At 43.3% G+C, this 19,120-nt stretch overlaps 1 protein-coding gene across 1 annotated transcript in view; it reads right to left on the bottom strand.

The window, feature by feature from the left end:
* Positions 1-19,120, bottom strand: part of CORO2B (coronin 2B) — a 62,892-nt gene that overhangs the window by 27,379 nt on the left and 16,393 nt on the right. Inside the window, exon 3 of the mRNA XM_065411695.1 lies at positions 1,309-1,425. Coding sequence (XP_065267767.1) covers positions 1,309-1,425 — 117 coding nt within the window. The remainder of the gene's footprint in view (positions 1-1,308; positions 1,426-19,120) is intronic.

Raw genomic sequence — 19,120 nt, 5'->3', positions numbered from 1 at the left:
AGAAGGGGGAAATAGGGTAAGAGGTTTGAAACAGGAGAATACCCTTTCCTCTTCCTTCCCCCTTAACGTTTCTCACAAGAGGCGGAGGATACCTGCTGTTCATAATATCTATAGATGGATGATGAATGTGGATGCTTCAACGCAGGGACTTTCTGAGCTAGGGAGAGACAGGAAGGGTGATGGTGGGGGAAGACATCTGAACAGGAGAGTTCAGGAATCGCCGCAGACCATGCGAGCAGGGAACATCCCCTTCTCTCACACACAGCCAGTGGCTCGGCCTGAGCCCCACTTCTCAGCAGGCTGAAGCAGAAGTCCCTAGAAATCATTCCAAGGTTTGGAAATAGCTTGTGGTTGATTTGTGTCTCAAGTATTTGTTTCTTCCAAAATGACCCCGCCCCTTCCTCCCTCCTTGTGGTTACTGGGGCCGTTCCCCTGACCTGTCCTTAACTTGCAGCACTACCCGCATTTTATACAGTGGGGGGAAAATGCACGAGGCCAGGTGTTTGTGTGCGGGAGAAAGAGGCTGTGTTCCCTAGGTCACCTTGGTCACTGATGACCCCAGTGATGGATGAAGAGATTGGGAAGGGGCAGTCACTACTTTTGTGACACCAATTCAAGTTGCTTTGTTGCCTCCTGCCTTTTTGCTCATCTGTCTCTGCTCCCTCCTTTCTCACATCCTCCCTCCACCCAAGCTGTATAATTATCTCCCCCCCTCTCTTTTCTGGACCTTCTTCCATATGGCCCCCTGGGATTACAGCCCATTTCCGCAAGCTGTCCATCAAATCCCTCCTTAAGGATCACGAACCAGGTTCTGCCCCTCAGAGAAAGGACGAGAAACCAGAGTGACAAAAACCCTTTGGAAAAATCCAAATCAAGATGGCGTAACTAACAAAACACCTGCTAAGAGTCACGGTTGGGGCATATTGCTAGTCACCTCATCCAGTCACTTCAAATTTTTGCATATGTGACTATTTAACCTTTAAAAATAAATCTCTCTCTCTCACCCACATACACACTTTGCAAGATAGCCAGTGTCCCAACCCTCTAGTATTAGATCCCTAGCAGCACAAATTCCTCTATTGCTTCATTGTTGGTACCTTCCCCCAAGCCCACGACAGGAGCCAAAAATTACATGCCAATAAAGTGAGCATGGTATGACTCACTCCGGACAGATGGAGCCTATGATAACCCTAGAAGCTTGACAAAGCGCTTTTACCACCCTTTGAGAGGAATGCAGGATGTTCACATTCTGCTCCCGCTGAAGTTTTTATGTCAAAGGAGACATCAGCTCAAATCATTTTTACTCACCGAGGTGTCTTCTGAGCAAGAAGCTATGATGTTTTCAATAAAAGGATTCCACTTGATGTCAAGCACGTTGCCCTGGTGACCGCAGACTTTTGGGTAGTTTGGTTCGATCCGACCGGTCTGTAAGGGAGAAATACAGGATCAGCAACAATTCTAGTCATCTTAAGAAATAAACTCATGTTAAGAGAGAATGCACAGCTCATTTGCATAACTCAAACGTCAGCAAAGAGGACACGCTTTTTAGTAACTCAGCTCTCTTTCTGTGGCTTGCTTCAGAGATCAGATTTCATTTTCTTCTACTTCTCTGTGGTTTGTACGTGCCTGGTTAAATGTGCAAAACAAATCTAAACGATGTTGATTTCCTCAGGATATTACCAACAACTCCTAGCAATTTTACAGCATGGCATCTCTACAATGATCAAAAGGTACTACAGAGAACTAGCTCGAAACAAAGAGATGGCTTGGAGGAGAAAGAAAGCTTTCTTTGCGTTCAAACTCTCCTACAACATGCAGGTGTATTACAGTTACAGTGAAAGACGTAGGGAAAGAGTTTGACATTTTCTGTTTGATGCAGGAGTTTAATTTAATTGGGTGGGGGGTGAATCACCAGGGTAAATTGAAAGAGTAAATGCATTACGGGGTAGGGTCAATTCAAACACCATTACCATGAGGACAAATATGTATCTGAGATACAAAAAGAGATGCTTGCTGTAATGACCTGAACCACTTATATTTCATGGTAGACCATGCTGAGGTCAGTGCCACAATTTTATACTTTTTGCTTTCCAGAGGAAAAGATTCTTATTCTTTCCATTCTAGGACACGCCCAGCAACTATTCGTAAATAAAGAAACCAATACAACAAATGCCTTTCCCTTTAGCTATACAACATCCTTCGATCCTGCAGAGTAACACTTTGTACATGCTTTAGCTATAGTCTCTTTCTAATGGAATTGTGTGAAGAGGCTTCAGGGTTTGTTTAGCTGATGGGCTTGGACTACTTAGGAGAAGGCTGACGGACTAATGCTTTTATTTATATAATTGTAAATGCTCCTAGAGGTAGGCTGCTAGTTGCATCGTAAGTGGAAAATAACAAATAAAAATAAAATCCACTCATTTAATGCCTGAGTTCTCAACTCCCTGTGGAAGTTACTAAACTCTTTGGGGAATAGAAATTTCTGGTGAGGAACATTGACGATAGCATGAGGGTACAATCACGAAATTGCTAATTGGGTCTTGAGGTCCTTCCTTCTCCCCAAACTTCTGAAGTCATATTGAGCATGGCATGATTTTTTTAAAAAAAAAAATATTCTAGACAACCACATGTAGTAGCTTAGAGAATAGGAACACTGAAAGTGTAGTAAGCACTTTGCACCTTAGAGATGTGATTTCTCTCCACTGGGATCAAAAATTCTTTTAGGAAAACTTTTAGGAATCATCTCTTTTTTTCTGGAGATGGGCAAAATTTTCTTGTGCAAACCTGTATTTTGGAGGGGGTTTTGTTTATTTTTTTGCGGAAAAATGCAGATTCTGGATGACCAAAACAATTAATGAATTCGGGTCAATTTTTGCAAATTCTTTCTGTCAAATAAAAAGTTTCATAAATGTCAAAATGGTTCATTTCAGCATTTTGAAAGAAAATCTGACTTTTCATTTTGGAAACTCACTCAATTATATTTTTTAAAACCATTCTAAAAAAAAGGTTTAAAAACATCAAAAATTAAAGGAAACATTTTTTTAAAAATGATTTTTTTTTTGTTTCGACACCAACAGATCCCCCCCACCCAACTTCTTGCTCCATCCACTAAACCCAAAAGTCAGTTATTTGCACAACCCTGTGTTTTTCCTCTATTTGCAGAGAGAAAGCTGAAAGATTTTTAAAATGCACAGTTCACTTGGTGACTACAGCACACAGATCTATTAATGCACATCAGTCTCATGTTAGTTTCTTCTCCTCAGTGGAATTGTAGAAAATTCCCCAGTCTTCGCTTCCTGAGTGTATAAAACTATTCTACAAGCTGCTCTGTCTAAAACTGTCTGTGTACAGCAGCCGAGGGATTGTTTGTTTGGTCTCTTAATTAGGGCATAAGACTTGCAGACATTTCTCTTTCCTTTGTTCTCTCCTTTTTGTAAAGCCACACTGAAATGTCAGATCTTAGTTATGGGCTTCTTGTGTCCACTAGGAGGTGGTGTCAAGCTTTTTTAAGGCTTGAAAACAAGATAGGTCAGAATGCTAAATACACTAAATATTTAATAGCACTTTCAGCACTGACCTTAAAGTATTTAGCTCCTGGCTTCATTTAATGTGAACAAAGAAATGCACATGGGTAAGTCCTTGGTTTCGGTAATCTACCAGTAAAGCAAACATCTGTGAAGCAGATTCATAGCCTCCTACTGTAATAGTTCCGCAAATACTGGTGAGTATTTTGTAATCCATTGTAACACAAGGGGAGGGAAGAATGGTACAGTGTTTCAGCCAGGGCTACCATGTAGATCGCCTTGTTTTGGTTTGACGGGATTCCCTGGGAGTGTGGACGACTGTGAACGGTCAGATACTGACATGCCAGACGTAGGAGTTTGCTCTTCAGACATTGCCTCCTGGGGAGATTATTTGAATTAATTTGTCCCCACTGAGCTAGTCTGTTAATTACCGGGGATTCTTGGCTCTTGCTGTGATGGTGTCACTGCTTCAACTACATCACAGCCACTGTGGCTACGGAAAGGAACACAGATACCGCTTATAACAAGTCTAGCCTGGGGTCCAAGAGACAGACTGGAATGTCTGCTTTATTCTACAAAAAGAACAGGAGTACTTGTGGCACCTTAGAGACTAACAAATTTATTAGAGCATAAGCTTTCGTGGGCTACAACCCGCATCCGAAGAAGTGGGTTGTAGCCCACGAAAGCTTATGCTCTAATAAATTTGTTAGTCTCTAAGGGCTAGTCTACACTTACCCGGTAGTTCGACGGCTGCGGATCGAAGTTCCGAGTTCGATTTATCGCGTCTGGTGTGGACGCGATAAATCGAACCAGGAAGTGATCCCCGTCGACTGCGGTACTCCAGCTCGGCGAGAGGAGTACCGCGAAGTCGACGGGGGAGCCTGCCTGCCGCGTGTGGACCGCGGTAAATTCGAAGTAAGGTATGTCGAATTCAGCTACGTTATTCACGTAGCTGAATTTGCGTACCTTACTTCGACTTGGGGGGTAAGTGTAGACCAGGCCTAAGGTGCCACAAGTACTCCTGTTCTTTTTGCGGATACAGACTAACACGGCTGCTACTCTGAAACCTGCTTTATTCTAGGAACAAAACCCCGGTAAAAGCAGCAGCTAATACTGTATATTGATTTCCTACCATCACCAGCCAAGAGAAATTCTGTCATACACGGAACAATCCCTTCAGCTTGCTTTAGGGTAGAATATGAATGGGCATTTCTAGAGGTTTTATCATGTGTATTTCAGTAGAACCTAGAGAGCCCCAATCAGGTAACAGGATGCCAACCACTGTACGAAGATTCTATACCCAAAGATTTAACACATGCACCAGCAATACCAATGATTGCTATTAGTCATTATTCAGAGCACCTAAAGGAAAGGATGGACATTTCTGATAGAAAATATTGCGTTGAACTGGAATGCAAAATGCAAGGGCACTGAAATATCCGCAAATTTGGCCAATTTACTACACAAAAAGTCATCTGGAAAAGAAGCACAAGACATCCAGTCATTTACTGGTGATGTATCAGGAAGATGTTTGAGCACTCAGATGCAGCACTTACGCACGTGACTGGACAAAAACCTGAAAAATTCAACAGAAAACAGAAATGCTTGCAAAAGTTTCCATTTAATCCAAAAGCCATTTTTTGTTGGAAAAGCATTTTGGAAAAAAAAAAGCGATTTTCAGCCAGCTCCAATAATAACTCTGCAGATGTAGAAAGACAGACAAGAACATAGGGGAAGATAAGAAAAAGAAGCTAGTATATAATGTCCATACCTCACAGCGATAATTTCCAGCTGGGTAAAGGAAATAGGGGCCAGTACACCAATGCCTGATGTTCAACGTTATTTCAGATTTGATTTGATTTTTTTAGAATGCAGTAGGAGATGGTAGTAACCTGCATCATGTGAACAAACCTCTCTTCAAAACAGAAATTAGGACAGCAGAAACGGTCAAATTAAAAACCAGAGTGATTAGTGCACTGCAATCAGCTTATTTCCAGTGTCTGCTTTCTTGTTTCCAAAGGACGTTTTAACACTTCGTGTTCTGTTTGTTTAATTCAATGAAGGTTTTAACTGAATTCAACAATACGGTTTCAATGAACCGATCATTCCAACACAACACATCAGCAGGCTCGGCAGCATTCGATTTTTATCTGTAAATGTTGGTAAACCTCAATTTCACTGCACACACATAAGCCAAAGAAAAATTATTTCCATCGATGAGAATTGAAATGTGAAGCGAGGCCAAGTAAGAAAAACACTGCTTGAGAATTTGTTAGAGCTTGATTTAAGGATATTTACTTTGTATATTTTGTCAATTGATATTGACAACTTGTGTTTTAATGGTTACAAAAGCTTTAACTTTTTGAATCTCAACGTGTGTCATTAAATAATTATTGTTTATACTCCCCCCAATTTCCCACAACTGTCAAAATTAAAAAAAAAAAATCCGATAAAAACAGAAAATGCTTAAAAAGAAACATGGATTATAAAAACTATAAAAATTCAATTCTGCCAAGCCTACATATAAGGCCAGAGTTAAGCTATTCTTGCAACACAGGAGCGTTTATTATCTGTGTCATTTTCAGTTACCAAGGTAAAGAGAAAAAAATTCTGCATTTGCTCATTACTTTCAATACAGGAACAAATGGACACATTCAGATACATCACTGTCGCAATAATAGGGACATTTTCAGCAGTTTCCCTTTGCCCTTTAATGAAATCCTTTATAAACATTCATTCATTTCCATGAACATAACAGCCACAGGATTATACCCCTTTTTAGCTTGCCTACGATGAGCACTTAATGCTACATTGATTTCTGACTTATGAGCCTCTTATTAATTAGGGCATGTGAGGCAAATTCCCTGACCATATGGCACACGCTTCATTTTTACTCCAGTGACTGATAGCAGCCAAAGTGAATTTAACCTACATTAGGCCCAATTTCCATTGTGGCAGGTGAGGATTTAAAAAAAAAAAAAAAAAAGAGAGGATGGAACTGTTGAAAGATATAGGGCTAAACTCCTGTTCCTTTAGGGTAGATTCCAATTAGATGTTTCTGATTGTGGGTCACTTGGATTACTCCAAAGGTCTTAATTTTATGCTGCTGCCTCTGAACTACCAGAGCAGATCTAATGGTAGAAACTCAGCCATTTCATGGACTCCCACTATCCATTAAGCTAATGTGCTTTCTTAAGCCCATACCTGTACTTACCATTCTGACTGTCAAGTAATTCCACTTTAATTAAGCAATAATGATCAATGTACTGGATATTTCCTAGGGATTAACCAATGACTGGGAGAATTAAGGATGGTTAATTCCCAGGGAACTGCGATCTGAGTTCATTAGTGCTATTAGAAATCTGTTCAGCTTTTTAGGACCAAAACCAAGTAAACCTTTGGACATTTTCCCCATGGCATTGTCAGGCCTCCAGACGGGCGCTGGGAGTGTTTGAAAAGTGCTGATGGTGGACAGCAGCCAAGCCACCTGTTTGCTTTCCTAAATTACTGCTCTCTCTCTTCCTGGGTTATAAAGGCACTAAACACGTTGGCAACTGCTGGTGCCTTCTAGGTGTACCAGAAAAAGTGAACTGCTTGATTGCACCCCCTTCCCCACCAGTTTTCCCAGTTAGAGTAAAAGTGAAGGTCCTGATTCTCTTCCCAGTGTAAGAAACATAAGAAACATAAGAAAGGCCGTACTGGGTCAGACCAAAGGTCCATCTAGCCCAGTATCTGTCTACCGACAGTGGCCAATGCCAGGTGCCCCAGAGGGAGTGAACCTAACAGGCAATGATCAAGTGATCTCTCTCCTGCCATCCATCTCCATCCTCTGACGAACAGAGGCTAGGGACACCATTCTTACCCATCCTGGCTAATAGCCATTTATGGACTTAGCCACCATGAATTATCCAGTCCCCTTTTAAACATTGTTATAGTCCTAGCCTTCACAACCTCCTCAGGTAAGGAGTTCCACAAGTTGACTGTGCGCTGCGTGAAGAAGAACTTCCTTTTATTTGTTTTAAACCTGCTGCCTATTAATTTCATTTGGTGACCCCTAGTTCTTGTATTATGGGAATAAGTAAATAACTTTTCCTTATCCACTTTCTCAACATCACTCATGATTTTATATACCTCTATCATGTCCCCCCTTAGTCTTCTCTTTTCCAAACTGTAAACTGAGTCGTGTCAGGAGAGACTCCACTGATACAATGGTGTGAGAACCCAGCTCAGATATTTATTTTTTTTGCCATCATAGAGAATATAAAGGCGACAAAGATTTAAGATGAAGAATGGAGATGAAGTCATTGCAGCTTGGTGAATCTTCCCCCCAGATCTTTGCCTTTCTGTTGTCAAAGACAGTGATCTTAAGACAAACATTGAGGATACACAATCCATTTCCTTTCTTTCTGTGCAATGCTCGATGGCCCCAGTAGGCCATTCCAGACAAACCAGGCTCAGTGCCGGAACAGGGGGACAGAGGAGGCTGCAGGAAGGTGACTTTGTGCCTCCTATATTCTAGGACCAGCAACCTGTTGTTCCAATTTGTGCCTGAATGAAACAGCCCCAGGTTCCGTTGCATCAGCTGAGAACAGACCGAGAGCAGCACTGCTCTTGGCCACACCTTTGGCAAAGCCCTACTGGGGGAACTGTGAGGGGTGCATCCAAGGAAGCCCCTCTGCTGGTAGGTGTGATCCACTGGTTTTGTCCCTTTAAGTCACTGAAATGTTGTAAAATGAAGAAATGGCCTCTTTTTATTCTGTGATAAGGAACCTCCCTTATGAATGTGTTTTTTCCCTTTCCTCTCTCATTTCTGGTGTGTCCACACTGTAGAGTTCATTTGAGTGATTCAACCTGGAGTTACTTCCCTCGAGTCAGCCTAACACGAGAGAGAGAAAGAGACACCACGCTGCTAAAGAACAAGGAACTTGCTGTGGCCTGTGTCCACAATGACTCAGACCTCAGGAGACTGATGCATGGTAGGAGATGTAGTCCAACCAGGGATGGCAGCCTATGGAGGAGCACGGCAGCATGAGGCACCTGAACTATAATTCCCATGAGGCACCACAGCAGCATTTCCAAACTGAAATATATTTGGATTTTTTGAATTTCCACTGGGGGAGGTGGGGAATAAATTCTCCATGAAAAATTTAAAAAAAAAAAAAAAAAGATTTCCCCCCTTCCTTGACATTTTCCACAAAAACATATTTTATTTGATGAGCTCTCTTGGCAGCCGGGCTGGGGTCTGAGCGCACAGTAAAGGACTCTGTGTGCTTGTGAGTGCAGAGCAATAGATTTGCAAGATACAGAAAAATCAACATCATTAGTGGGCATGGAGCAGTGTAATGCATGCTAGTAACATACAGTAGGATCACTGCAGACCTTCCTTTTTGCCTGCCTATCATCTCGCTGTGAGCTACTGGAAGGCAAAGCACAATTTTATGGGTTATTATTTATAAAGTGCTGTAACAGACATCACTTACCAACCCCACGTTGGATAATCTAACTTTCTTCCTGTTTTCATATTTGCATTAGCATGACATTACCAGCACACTGCCTGAAGATCACTCTTTCAAAGCTTACAAGAAATACAAATGTAAGCAGCTGCTCTTAAACTCCAAGAGGACAGATCTTGTAACTGTGTACTTTAATAAGCAATCGCTAATTTTGAGCAACTAGCTGGATAATTGTCTTTGCAAAGCAGACTTGGTGTTCTTTATCAAAATTCATTAGGCTTTCTGGAGGACAAAAAACACAGTTCGGTTACTAGACCATTACAGTGCAAGAATTTAATTTTTTTTTATTAAAACAAAATAATGCTGGTATTTCACAAAGCCAGAACATAGGATCTGATTGTTATCCCCTGAAACTGGTGCAGCCCATTTGCCTTCTCCATCAAAATACGCCCCCTCCCAGAGACATTTTGACAGCCGTTGTGTATGTGTGAAATATTAACAAAGGCAGAATCTGATTTAGCAACACTTTTGCTCTCAGTCACAGTGCTGGTGAAAGAGGAGCGGCTGACACACTCAGAACCTGTGCTCTGCAACGATTGAAAATAACGGATACATGAAGCTTGTTTGGTTAATGCTGATAAATACAAATCAGCAATTTCCTTTGCTGTAATTTCCCACTCGTCATTCTAAGGGAAACCTTGTCAGCATCAGTGGTTTAAGCCCTAGTGGAATTCTAATCATACGAGGAAGCTGTATCTATAACCCCTGGGCTACTTAAAGCTCGGTGACCCAAATATCATTTCCCTTTAAGTGTGGAAGCACAAGAACACAGGGAGCACTCTATTGAGTAAGATTTTGCCTGTAGGCTCCTGTACGCTTTTACATTTGTCGTCACAGGGACTTGAAGGAGTAATTCTTCAGCAGCGTTAAGCATTCAAACACATTTTTTTGCCTGGGAACCAGAGCAATTAAACAGCATCATTTTGGAGCGAAGGAATTCATTTTATTATGTCTTGGGGGGGGGGGAGGAGGGGGGAAGAGGACAATTAATTTTTCAGTTTGCGTAAGTCAGTCATTTTGCCTCTTGACGAATGAGAAGGAATCTTTGCTTTGGAAATGGTTAGTAATTGCAGTGCCTTTGGAACACTGACAAGGGCAAAATAGAGTTTTGTAATTATTCCAATACTACACGTACAGTTTCAATGGACAGTCTCTGCGTAAATATGCCCAGTGAAAGCTGCACATGCCTTCTTAAGACAGGCCCTTTTGAGGAGTTCCAGTTCACCAACAACTTTAATAGGCATCGTCAAATCTCACCCATTTTCAACCCCTTTACATTTTAAAATGCTGCTCTAATAATCATATCGTTAGCTAATAGCCCAAGTTTGTACAGTTCACATATTTTTTTCTACAGTCAGTAGCTTGAATATGCGGCTACTGTACAGGCAACTGTCACCTGCATAGAGCTTTCTGGTATAAATGTACAGCAGAAAAAGGAAGGCGAGCGTACTCAGACAGAGGCACTAGGCCCATCACAAAGCACTTTTTCTTTGAAGCTTCACTCTTAAGCAGTCTGAGGCTTCAAAGGTTTGTTGGAAGTGTTGGGGGCTTACATGCAAGTTTCAGTTGGTAGTCTGCACTGGAAATCCTATTTTGACATTATCAGTGTTGGACTCATTTGAAGGGAGTTTGTCAGAGCTTCAGATCCTGTGACTAAAAAGGAAGCTTCAAAGTTTCACGATGTCTTTTAACGAAGGCTCCTCCCTCCCATGTAAATATGGGAATTTGTTGTTTTGACTGCAGGAAGCAAGCCGTCAGGAAGATTGCCACAACATGCTTTATTGAAGTCACGCTGCAAGTTGACAGCTATGACTTTGCCTTTTCACTTTTCTCCTTTTCCTCATGCCCTCTAGTGTTTGCAAAGAGGGGCTGCATTTATTCACCCAGCCTCAGATCCATCAGCAAGTTGTGTTTTGTGTTAGCCACACGTTGCTTCCCCAACTGGGCAACGATTTTTTTTAGGAACAGGGCTTGAATAAGTCATTTCTGGTATTAAAAAAAAAAAAATCATGAATATTCATGAGAATTTTGCTTTCCACCAACATGCCTGTAAATAAAACAAGTTGCTCATATTCCCAATTCCTATTTGCTTTCTGTACAGAGTCAGTAACAGTGATGAACCACTTTTCCACCTCTTTCTAAAACTCAGGCAACTCCCACTACCGTGGAATTTGTCCAGCATTAGTTCCAATGCATTGAAAGCTTCTGCACAAACCAAGAAGAGAAGCCAGGCAAAAATAAGAATAGGAATTAAAAAACCCACCCTGGAGAGAATGACTCCAAATTCCTTTCTTCCCCAAGTGTACATTTTCCCATTAATTGTTGATAATTTCTACTTACCATTTTTATTTGTTAGTAAAGTTACGACTCGGCAATGGGGGGGAGGGATGATGAAAATGCTTCAGTACATACATCCTCCTCAGTGGCTGGGTTAAAAGAGTAAATAGATTTTTATACCGTCTTATTGAAGAAGGCCTTGTCTGCATCAGAGAGTTGCACCAGTTTAAAAGGTGCGTGATTAACCCCTCATACTAACTGGCTGCATCCCCTACTCAGTCAGGCGGACGTCCCCTCCTCTTACAGATGGATTTGCATTCTCAGGCACAATCCTTTTAGCAGATGTTAATGCTCCCTCTACGCGCGGCCCAGGAGTGGTCAGTTTGTGGATAGTCCATTGAGAGCGCGGTTCATCACTATACAGGATACAGGAGGCATCAGGCAATGTGAACAGGCCAGCTGCCACTTAATGGGCAGGGAAATGAATGGCTCTGCATTTGGCAGTTACGACCAGAAGGGTGGTTCTGCTGAGTAATCAGTTTCCTTCCCTGCTTCGCAATGGCTGCTGCACTCACATGGAGTGAAACAAGCTTCCTTCGAGTGTAGAGTCGGGCAACATGAGCTTTGATTATACACAAGGTGACTGCTTGGGGCATCTTTTGAGGGTCCCTATCTAGGTATTTATAAAGGAGCCACCCACTGCAACCATGTGGCTGATAGGCACATACAGCTTACATGGCCAAGTGAATCTAATTTGGTCTAATTAAAGTGCCAAACTAGATACCAGAAGGCTGGATAATAGCAAGAACAATGGGGCCTAGCAGGCAACAGCATTTTCAACAGAGAATATTCGGTCCATGTTCTTGCTGCAGCCCTGGCGAAAGTCTTGTCTCCAGGAGTCACAGGCTTCTCCTGTTGGTTCGTAGTTAGTCGCCCCAGCTGCTGTGGGATGATTTGGTTGCAGAGATCATGTCGCCAGGATTAATTCCATGCAGAGTTCTGAAGATCAGGGCAGTCACCTCGACTTCGCATTGCATTGGCTCCCTACTGAAGGGAGAGCTGTGTAGCAGAACGGTGCATTTCCAAGGACGTGTGTCGCTCAGCCATCAGGCGGCTGCATTCTGAGTAAGCTGGAGCTTCCTCAGGGCTCTGGGTGTTGTGCCTAGGCAGAGAACGACAGCAGCCCAGCACAGATGCTGCAGATGCCTGGAGCGAAGCAGCCACATCTCTGCTGGCCAGCTGCAAATGGCAGGGAGTGTTTTGCTGCTGCGGTCTGCGGGTGCAGTGTGGAGCCCAAGACTGGGAACAGATTTGAAGGCAGGGTGCCTTTGATGGGAGCTGTTAATACAAAGAGCTCTTCACAACACTTCTCTTCCCAGAAGCGTCTCCCCAGCACTTTATGTAGACAATAAGTGAGGGTGGGGCAGAGAAGCAAGTCTAGGGGGGCCTCTGCTCCTTTTGGGGATGAACAGGGAATATTCAGGGCACAAGCTGCTCAACAAATGGGGACAGGGAGATATTCCCTCCCCCGTGGTCTGTTGCACCATAAGGGGTTTTTTGGCGCCTTTCCTCCAAAGCATCAGGAATTAGCCACCATTGGACACCAGACAAGGTCACAGCTCTGCAACAGTCTTGATTTTTTCAGCTCAAAGGTAGCCTGTATTTTAGACCTTTCCCCAAACCTTCCCCACGACCTGGGGTTTGTTGCATAATTTCCGTGATGTAAATAACTGACATGAGAAATGCGGATTTATGGATCTGAGGCTACAGGCAGCATTAGTTCCTTTAAAAATACCTAACACCAAAATTATTGCAAGCTTCTCCACCACTGTTTTTACCCTGGGAAGGGGGGCGGCGGCTTTATTACATATTTGCATGTTCTACATTTAGCCTCTAAGAGCTGAGGATCATGATTCTGTGTCGATCACATGATCTGAATCATACTTGGATGAAGTCAACCAAGGCCAAGAAAATTCAAAGCACCTGCAGGCTCATCCATCTGGGTCAGTCTGCCTGACCCAATTAGAAGGTGACTCAGGCAGAAGTAGCAACTTGCAGAAAGCCAAACAAATGAAAAGTTAATTGTACGCTGCAAACATTTCATTGTCCACGTGAATGTCAATTCTAGTCTTGTAAGGATTCCTGCGGCGGCTGATTATTGGGAGGTTTGCAGACCAGGCACAACGGAACTGGTGAATATTCAAAAGCAAAGACTAGTTAAAAATGCAAGAGATTGTTCTGTTTTCTCAAAAAGTTTGCCAAATGTTGTGAATTTCTCCTCGAGAATACGATCACTCAGTTAAAAAAACTAACCCATTCTGCAGCAGAAAAAGTTTTCATTTTCAAGCAAAGATGGCTTTGCAGCCAAAAATAAAGAAAATAAAAAAAAATTAAAGTCGTTCTCACATGGCTTTGAAGTGAGGACAGCTATTTTGCCATGTTAGTAGGGACAAACTAGAATTTCAGGGCTAAAAATCACCCAGAATAATGCCACAAAAGTTGGAATTGTCACTTTGAAAAAACAAAACAAAGCAAAACCATAGCTCTGATTAATATCACTTAGAACATTTAAATAGAGAAAGACAAATGAGATTAGTAGTGAGCTCTGTTATGCCAAATGCAGCAAAATATATCTAATCTTTAAACTGTCAATGGAAGTAAACATGCATTGAATCAGCTACATGAATATAGATGGGCATTTGTTTTTAATTACTTAGTTGCTGTCTATTGCATTCTGTGGACTTTTTTGGAGTCGCATGTATGTGACACAGTATCATGACATCACTAACGCAACTGAATCTCATGTATTATCTGCTCTCTGGAAAATAAATGGAAGTGGTCACAAGTCAAGCACAACATTCCCTTCACCTGCCTTTGCCAACTGAGCAAAATAGACTTCTCCCAAGACCAAGTTCTTGTTCACTACAGAAATCCCGCCCGCCAATCTCCAGACAGGCAGAATTCCACAGCTCCCGGAACCTTAGAGTAGCATTGTGAACTTGTATTCTGAATGGCAGCTACCCGATTGCACAGATTGGTCATGGCAGGGGAATGAATAATCTCCACAAGGGGGTGCACATCGGTGGCTTTGCTTGCTCCGGGGAAGTACATAGGAAAACCACACCGGCTATTCCTGCTCCTCTTCAGTAGCCTCTCTGCAATTTTTTTGGAGCCTATGCTCCCCCCGCTAGGTCTAGGTTTTCCAGCAGCCACCTACACATTTCTCCCTGTCAGAATTTGCCCTAGCAAGAGTACTTGCAAAATTCCAGTGAAGAAGAGGACAGAATGACAAGAGACACAGCTAGCTAAATCCTGTTGACACCCCCCACGGTGCCCTGCCATTCTGCATGTAACAAGCTCATTTCACACATGTCAGATCAGCTAACAGACACTGTCTAGGAATATTTCCCCCCGCCCCCGCCCTCCGCCTTTTATGGAATTTTAAATGTAATGTCTCCACACTCAGACATCCTGTAACTAAATGAAGAAGAATCCCATTGAATTTTTTACACTATTTTGATCTACTTATTCCAGTTGGATGGGAGCATGGTCTAGTGATGAGAGCAGGGGGATGACAGTCAAGATTTCGTTTCTGGCTCTGCCACCAACTCTCCCCTTGAATAAAACACTAATGTTTCTGTGACTCAGTTTCCTCAACTGTACAATGAGACTAATACCAATCTACCTCAGAGGGATATATATCATGGCTTAAATTAATGCTTCTAAATGTTAATGTAGAATGTTAAATTAATGTTTCTGATGAATATAGTTATTATAACAACTCTGGGCCTCTTTGCCAGATTCCTTAGTTACAATGGGGCAAAGTTGCACATGTCTATTTTTGGGGTTTTGTTCACTTGAACATTTTGAAGGCACACCTCGCATCACTCTTATACTCCCCTTATAAAAATACTCCATCAGCACATACAGAACTTAATCCTCTGTAAAAATATGTTAGTGATAAATAGCTGAAAGAAACAGACATTTCATGATACTTCTGGACATGTATAAGATTTAAGTGCCAGTCACCACACTTGCATGGCTATAAGGAGAGTTAGGTTAGCAACAGATATTACATCTTCTGCCTCGCCCTTTTCTAATATGTTAACTACCTGAACTTTCCTGGGTAGCCAGCAAGAAAGCCCCCTATAGAGGGGCTGACTCACCCCTGCGGCGCCTCCTGCTGGTCATCTCCGGGAATTAGCTCATTTCAGCATTGGAGCGCCCCCTGCAGGCCGGTGGTCCACCTGTCCTCCGTGTCCCCCCAGACCCCGGTGCCCTTTTATCTGGGGTGCTGCCCCCTGGTAGTACACTCCTCAGTACTAGGGTCTCCCCTCCCCAGGGAACCCCCACCCACTATCCCTACCTCACCTCAGAATAAGACCACTGCCAGTCACCAACTAGCCCCCGCTCCCTGGGGCAGACTGCAGTATAGGCCACTCATCACAGTCAAGGTTGGGTTTGGACCTGCTGCCTTGGCCTACCCCTGGGCTGCGCTCTGCAACCCCCGGTACCCCTTGGCCTCCTACTAGGCCGCAGCCTGGGGCTATCCAGGCTGGAGCTCCCCAGCTCCTCAGCCTGTCCCCAGCCCTGTTCCACTCAGGTACTCTGTCTCTAGCTCACTGCAGCCAGGCCCTTCTCTCTCTGAAGACAGAGAGAGACTACTTGGCCTCTGACTCACAGCCTTTTTATATAGGGCCAGCTGAGGCCTGACTGGGGTGTGGCCCAGCTGCAGCTGCTTCCCAATCAGCCCAGCTTAGCAGCTCCCAGCCACAACCTTCCCCCAGGGCTGTTTTAAGCCCTTCAGGGCAGGAGCGGGGTAACCACCCCGCTACACGCCCCCCCCATGCGGACAATTGTTTTTTCTTACTTCCCTTCCACTGCAGGACATTTCTTATTTACTAATCACTGCAGGATAGGTCTACAAAGCATAAGAGATGTCTGATCTAAAATAACAACAAATGCATAAGCTTTAGATAGATTAAAGTGTTGCACAAATTAAAAACACAAAGCATTGCTGAATTGGTATTTACATTTATTCCAGAACAGTAGCCAAGATCAAGCTTGTTATTTAAAAAGACAAAAAGCCAAACAAAATCCCTGTTAAACTGCATTCCGTACATAATGTGGAAAAAATCTATCTTGACTGGTAACGAAAAGCCATTCTTTCCTAAAGGTGACATGGTTTAACCAGCAGAGGGTGCAAGTATTTGAGTTATCACAACTGTAGGCTGCTGTATGTAACTAAACAAATAAACACTGGCAACCCACATACTATCCGCTCCTATGGGACAATGTTACATTTAACAGCATTTTATTTTCACAGTGCTAGAGCGATGTGCAAACCTGCAGATTATGTCCTGTATAGTTTTAACTCCTCTTACAATTCGACCCAGACACATTTACCTGTAAATACAACAAAGGAATTGGGCATAATATTTGATTTTCCTTTTCAAAGCTTCTGTTTACACAAGGAGCTAAGTTTTCAACCTGACCTCTTCTTTCGCATCTGCTGGATCCAATGCTAAAATTCAGTACCAACGTTTTTCAACTTGAGTTCCTCAAATTAGGCGCCCACGTACGGAATTGCTGAATACACTCAGAAAACACTGACCCGTTGCTCAGCACCATTGAGAAAGAGCCAGGCCCCTTTCTGGTCATTGTCTACATACATGTGTGACTTTATGATGAATCAAAATGCAACATTTATTATAATAGCCAGCTCTTAGAGCACTTTTCTTTCATGGATCTCAAAGCACTTTACAAAGGGAGTCAGTATCATTGGCCTCGTTTTTCAGATGGGGAAGCTGAAGCACAGAGAGGTGAAGTAACCTGCCCAGCATCAGAGCCAGGAATAAACCCCAGGTCTCCCGAATCTCAGTCCAGTGCTCTGTCTTCTAGGCCAGTGCTTCTCAAGCTATCTGATGTGGGGGACCGGCAATTTTTTTTTCCAATGTGCCAGGGACCGGTGCCATATTATTATCCTATTCGACGCTCTTATGAGGAAACTCGCCGCGGACTGGCAGCCGATGGCTCGCGGACTGGCACCGGTCCGTGGACCACCACTTTGAGAAGCACTGTTCTAGGCTACGTTGTACTCGAGTTTGAATGCTTGTGTCCCTACATGTCTAGCTCCTAGCCCTGGAAGCACAATTGGGTAGGCATCCAAGGTCATTTCCATCCTCAGTCCTGTGTCTACAATTGCTTGTGGATACAGAATTAAAGGAGATTTAAGTGTTGCCCAGAAAATAAGTTCACGCCACGTCTCAATTCTGCTAGTATCACTCAGTAAATACAAGTATCTGAGCCCCCACGCTTAGCGTGGACACCTCCATTACTAATCCCGATTGTGAAGAGTGTTAGTATTTAGGCAGATATTGACTTCAGACGGAAAACCGGCATATGCAGTTGGAACCATGGAATTTTACGTTCAGTTTGAGCAAGAACAAGCCTTTATGCCATTTCTAAAAGGATGTTGAGGGCATGATCAATCACTTTGCTCAATGTCTACAATAAATTCTTAAATCACTGGTGTTGACTTCAACACCAGCACTGGGGCACTTGGTTCTGACTTCAAGCCATCCTCTCTGGTCTTCTGATTGAAGAACATGCAACCGTTCCAAGGCTTCCCAGTTCTCCCCGAGAAGACCTACATAAGTGTGGGTTCAAAAGGCCAAAGATGTAATGTGTTCTGTCACATTTCTGGCACTCTGTTTGTGTTACTACCACAGACAACCATCAAATCTCTGAACAGGCACCTTGTAGCTGGGACTACGTTAACCTCTTTTCTGTGGCACCTTGGTATTCAGTGTTCAAGCATCTCAAATTTGCAGGCTATTTGAACAACAGATGGCATAAATGCAATAAAGTCCTCCCTACATTGGTGCAAGTCTAGATTATGGAAGATGATTTGCACAAGTTAAAGGGAAAGGAGAATCTAGTGAGGCCTGAACAAGGCAGGTTGTTTGTGGAGCTCTGAGGGGGAAAAGCTAAGTGTGCAGTGAGTTAAATAAATTGCAGGCAGATTGCCATGGTTGAGGGCCCAGGACTATCTGCTGAGTCAGTACCAGGCTACTTGAGCAAGGTTACAGCGCTATGCAGCATCACCTCATCAAAACAGGGCTTGTTTTATTTCTGGCAGCTGGGAGGTGCCTACCAGAGAATTATCAATCCCTGAAGCACAGTAAAGATCCTTGGGGAAACTCATTCCTAGCAACATGTCCTGCAGAGGTCAGCCAGGCTGAGCTGGACGGAGAAGCACAAAGGAAAGTCCTTCAGGCCATGGGTGTGCAAGTCAACCAGCTGCTGCAAAGACATTTCAAGCCAAAAGAATAGGAGTCGCCGCAAGCTTTCCTTAAGTACACAGACCTCTTGGCTGGGTGAGCAGCTGTTGCAGACATGGATAATGGATCTGTGCCTGAGAATCTCTGGTCTAGCGCTAAGCCTCAGCTACACTCAGTTGCCTGTGCGTACAGAAATGTAGCTAAGACACCCTTTATACTGTATTTCAACCTTCCCAGCAGCTGTAGAAAAACTACCCACCACTCTCTACGGAGGCACCAGCCAGAGCCGCCACGCTGACCTAAACAGGGATTTAAATAGTTCTTTGCTGCCGATGGCACAAAGCCAACAAGTTTCCATGCCGCAACCTTTGTTCCACTTCTCGCTTGCCCCCGAAGCAAGAGAGCGTTAACAGTTACGGTCACATAGAGGGCATGCCAGGCAAACATGGGGCCCAGATATGAACTGGATTCAGTTTTCAAGCAGCTGCATCTAGGCCTGTTGTTGGCTTTCACACCTGCTGAA

This window comes from Emys orbicularis, chromosome 10, assembly GCF_028017835.1.
Source record: "Emys orbicularis isolate rEmyOrb1 chromosome 10, rEmyOrb1.hap1, whole genome shotgun sequence".
Lineage (NCBI taxonomy): Eukaryota > Metazoa > Chordata > Testudines > Emydidae > Emys > Emys orbicularis.
The sequence above is the reverse complement of the archived record's forward strand: the minus strand, read 5'-3'. Positions and strand labels throughout refer to the sequence as shown.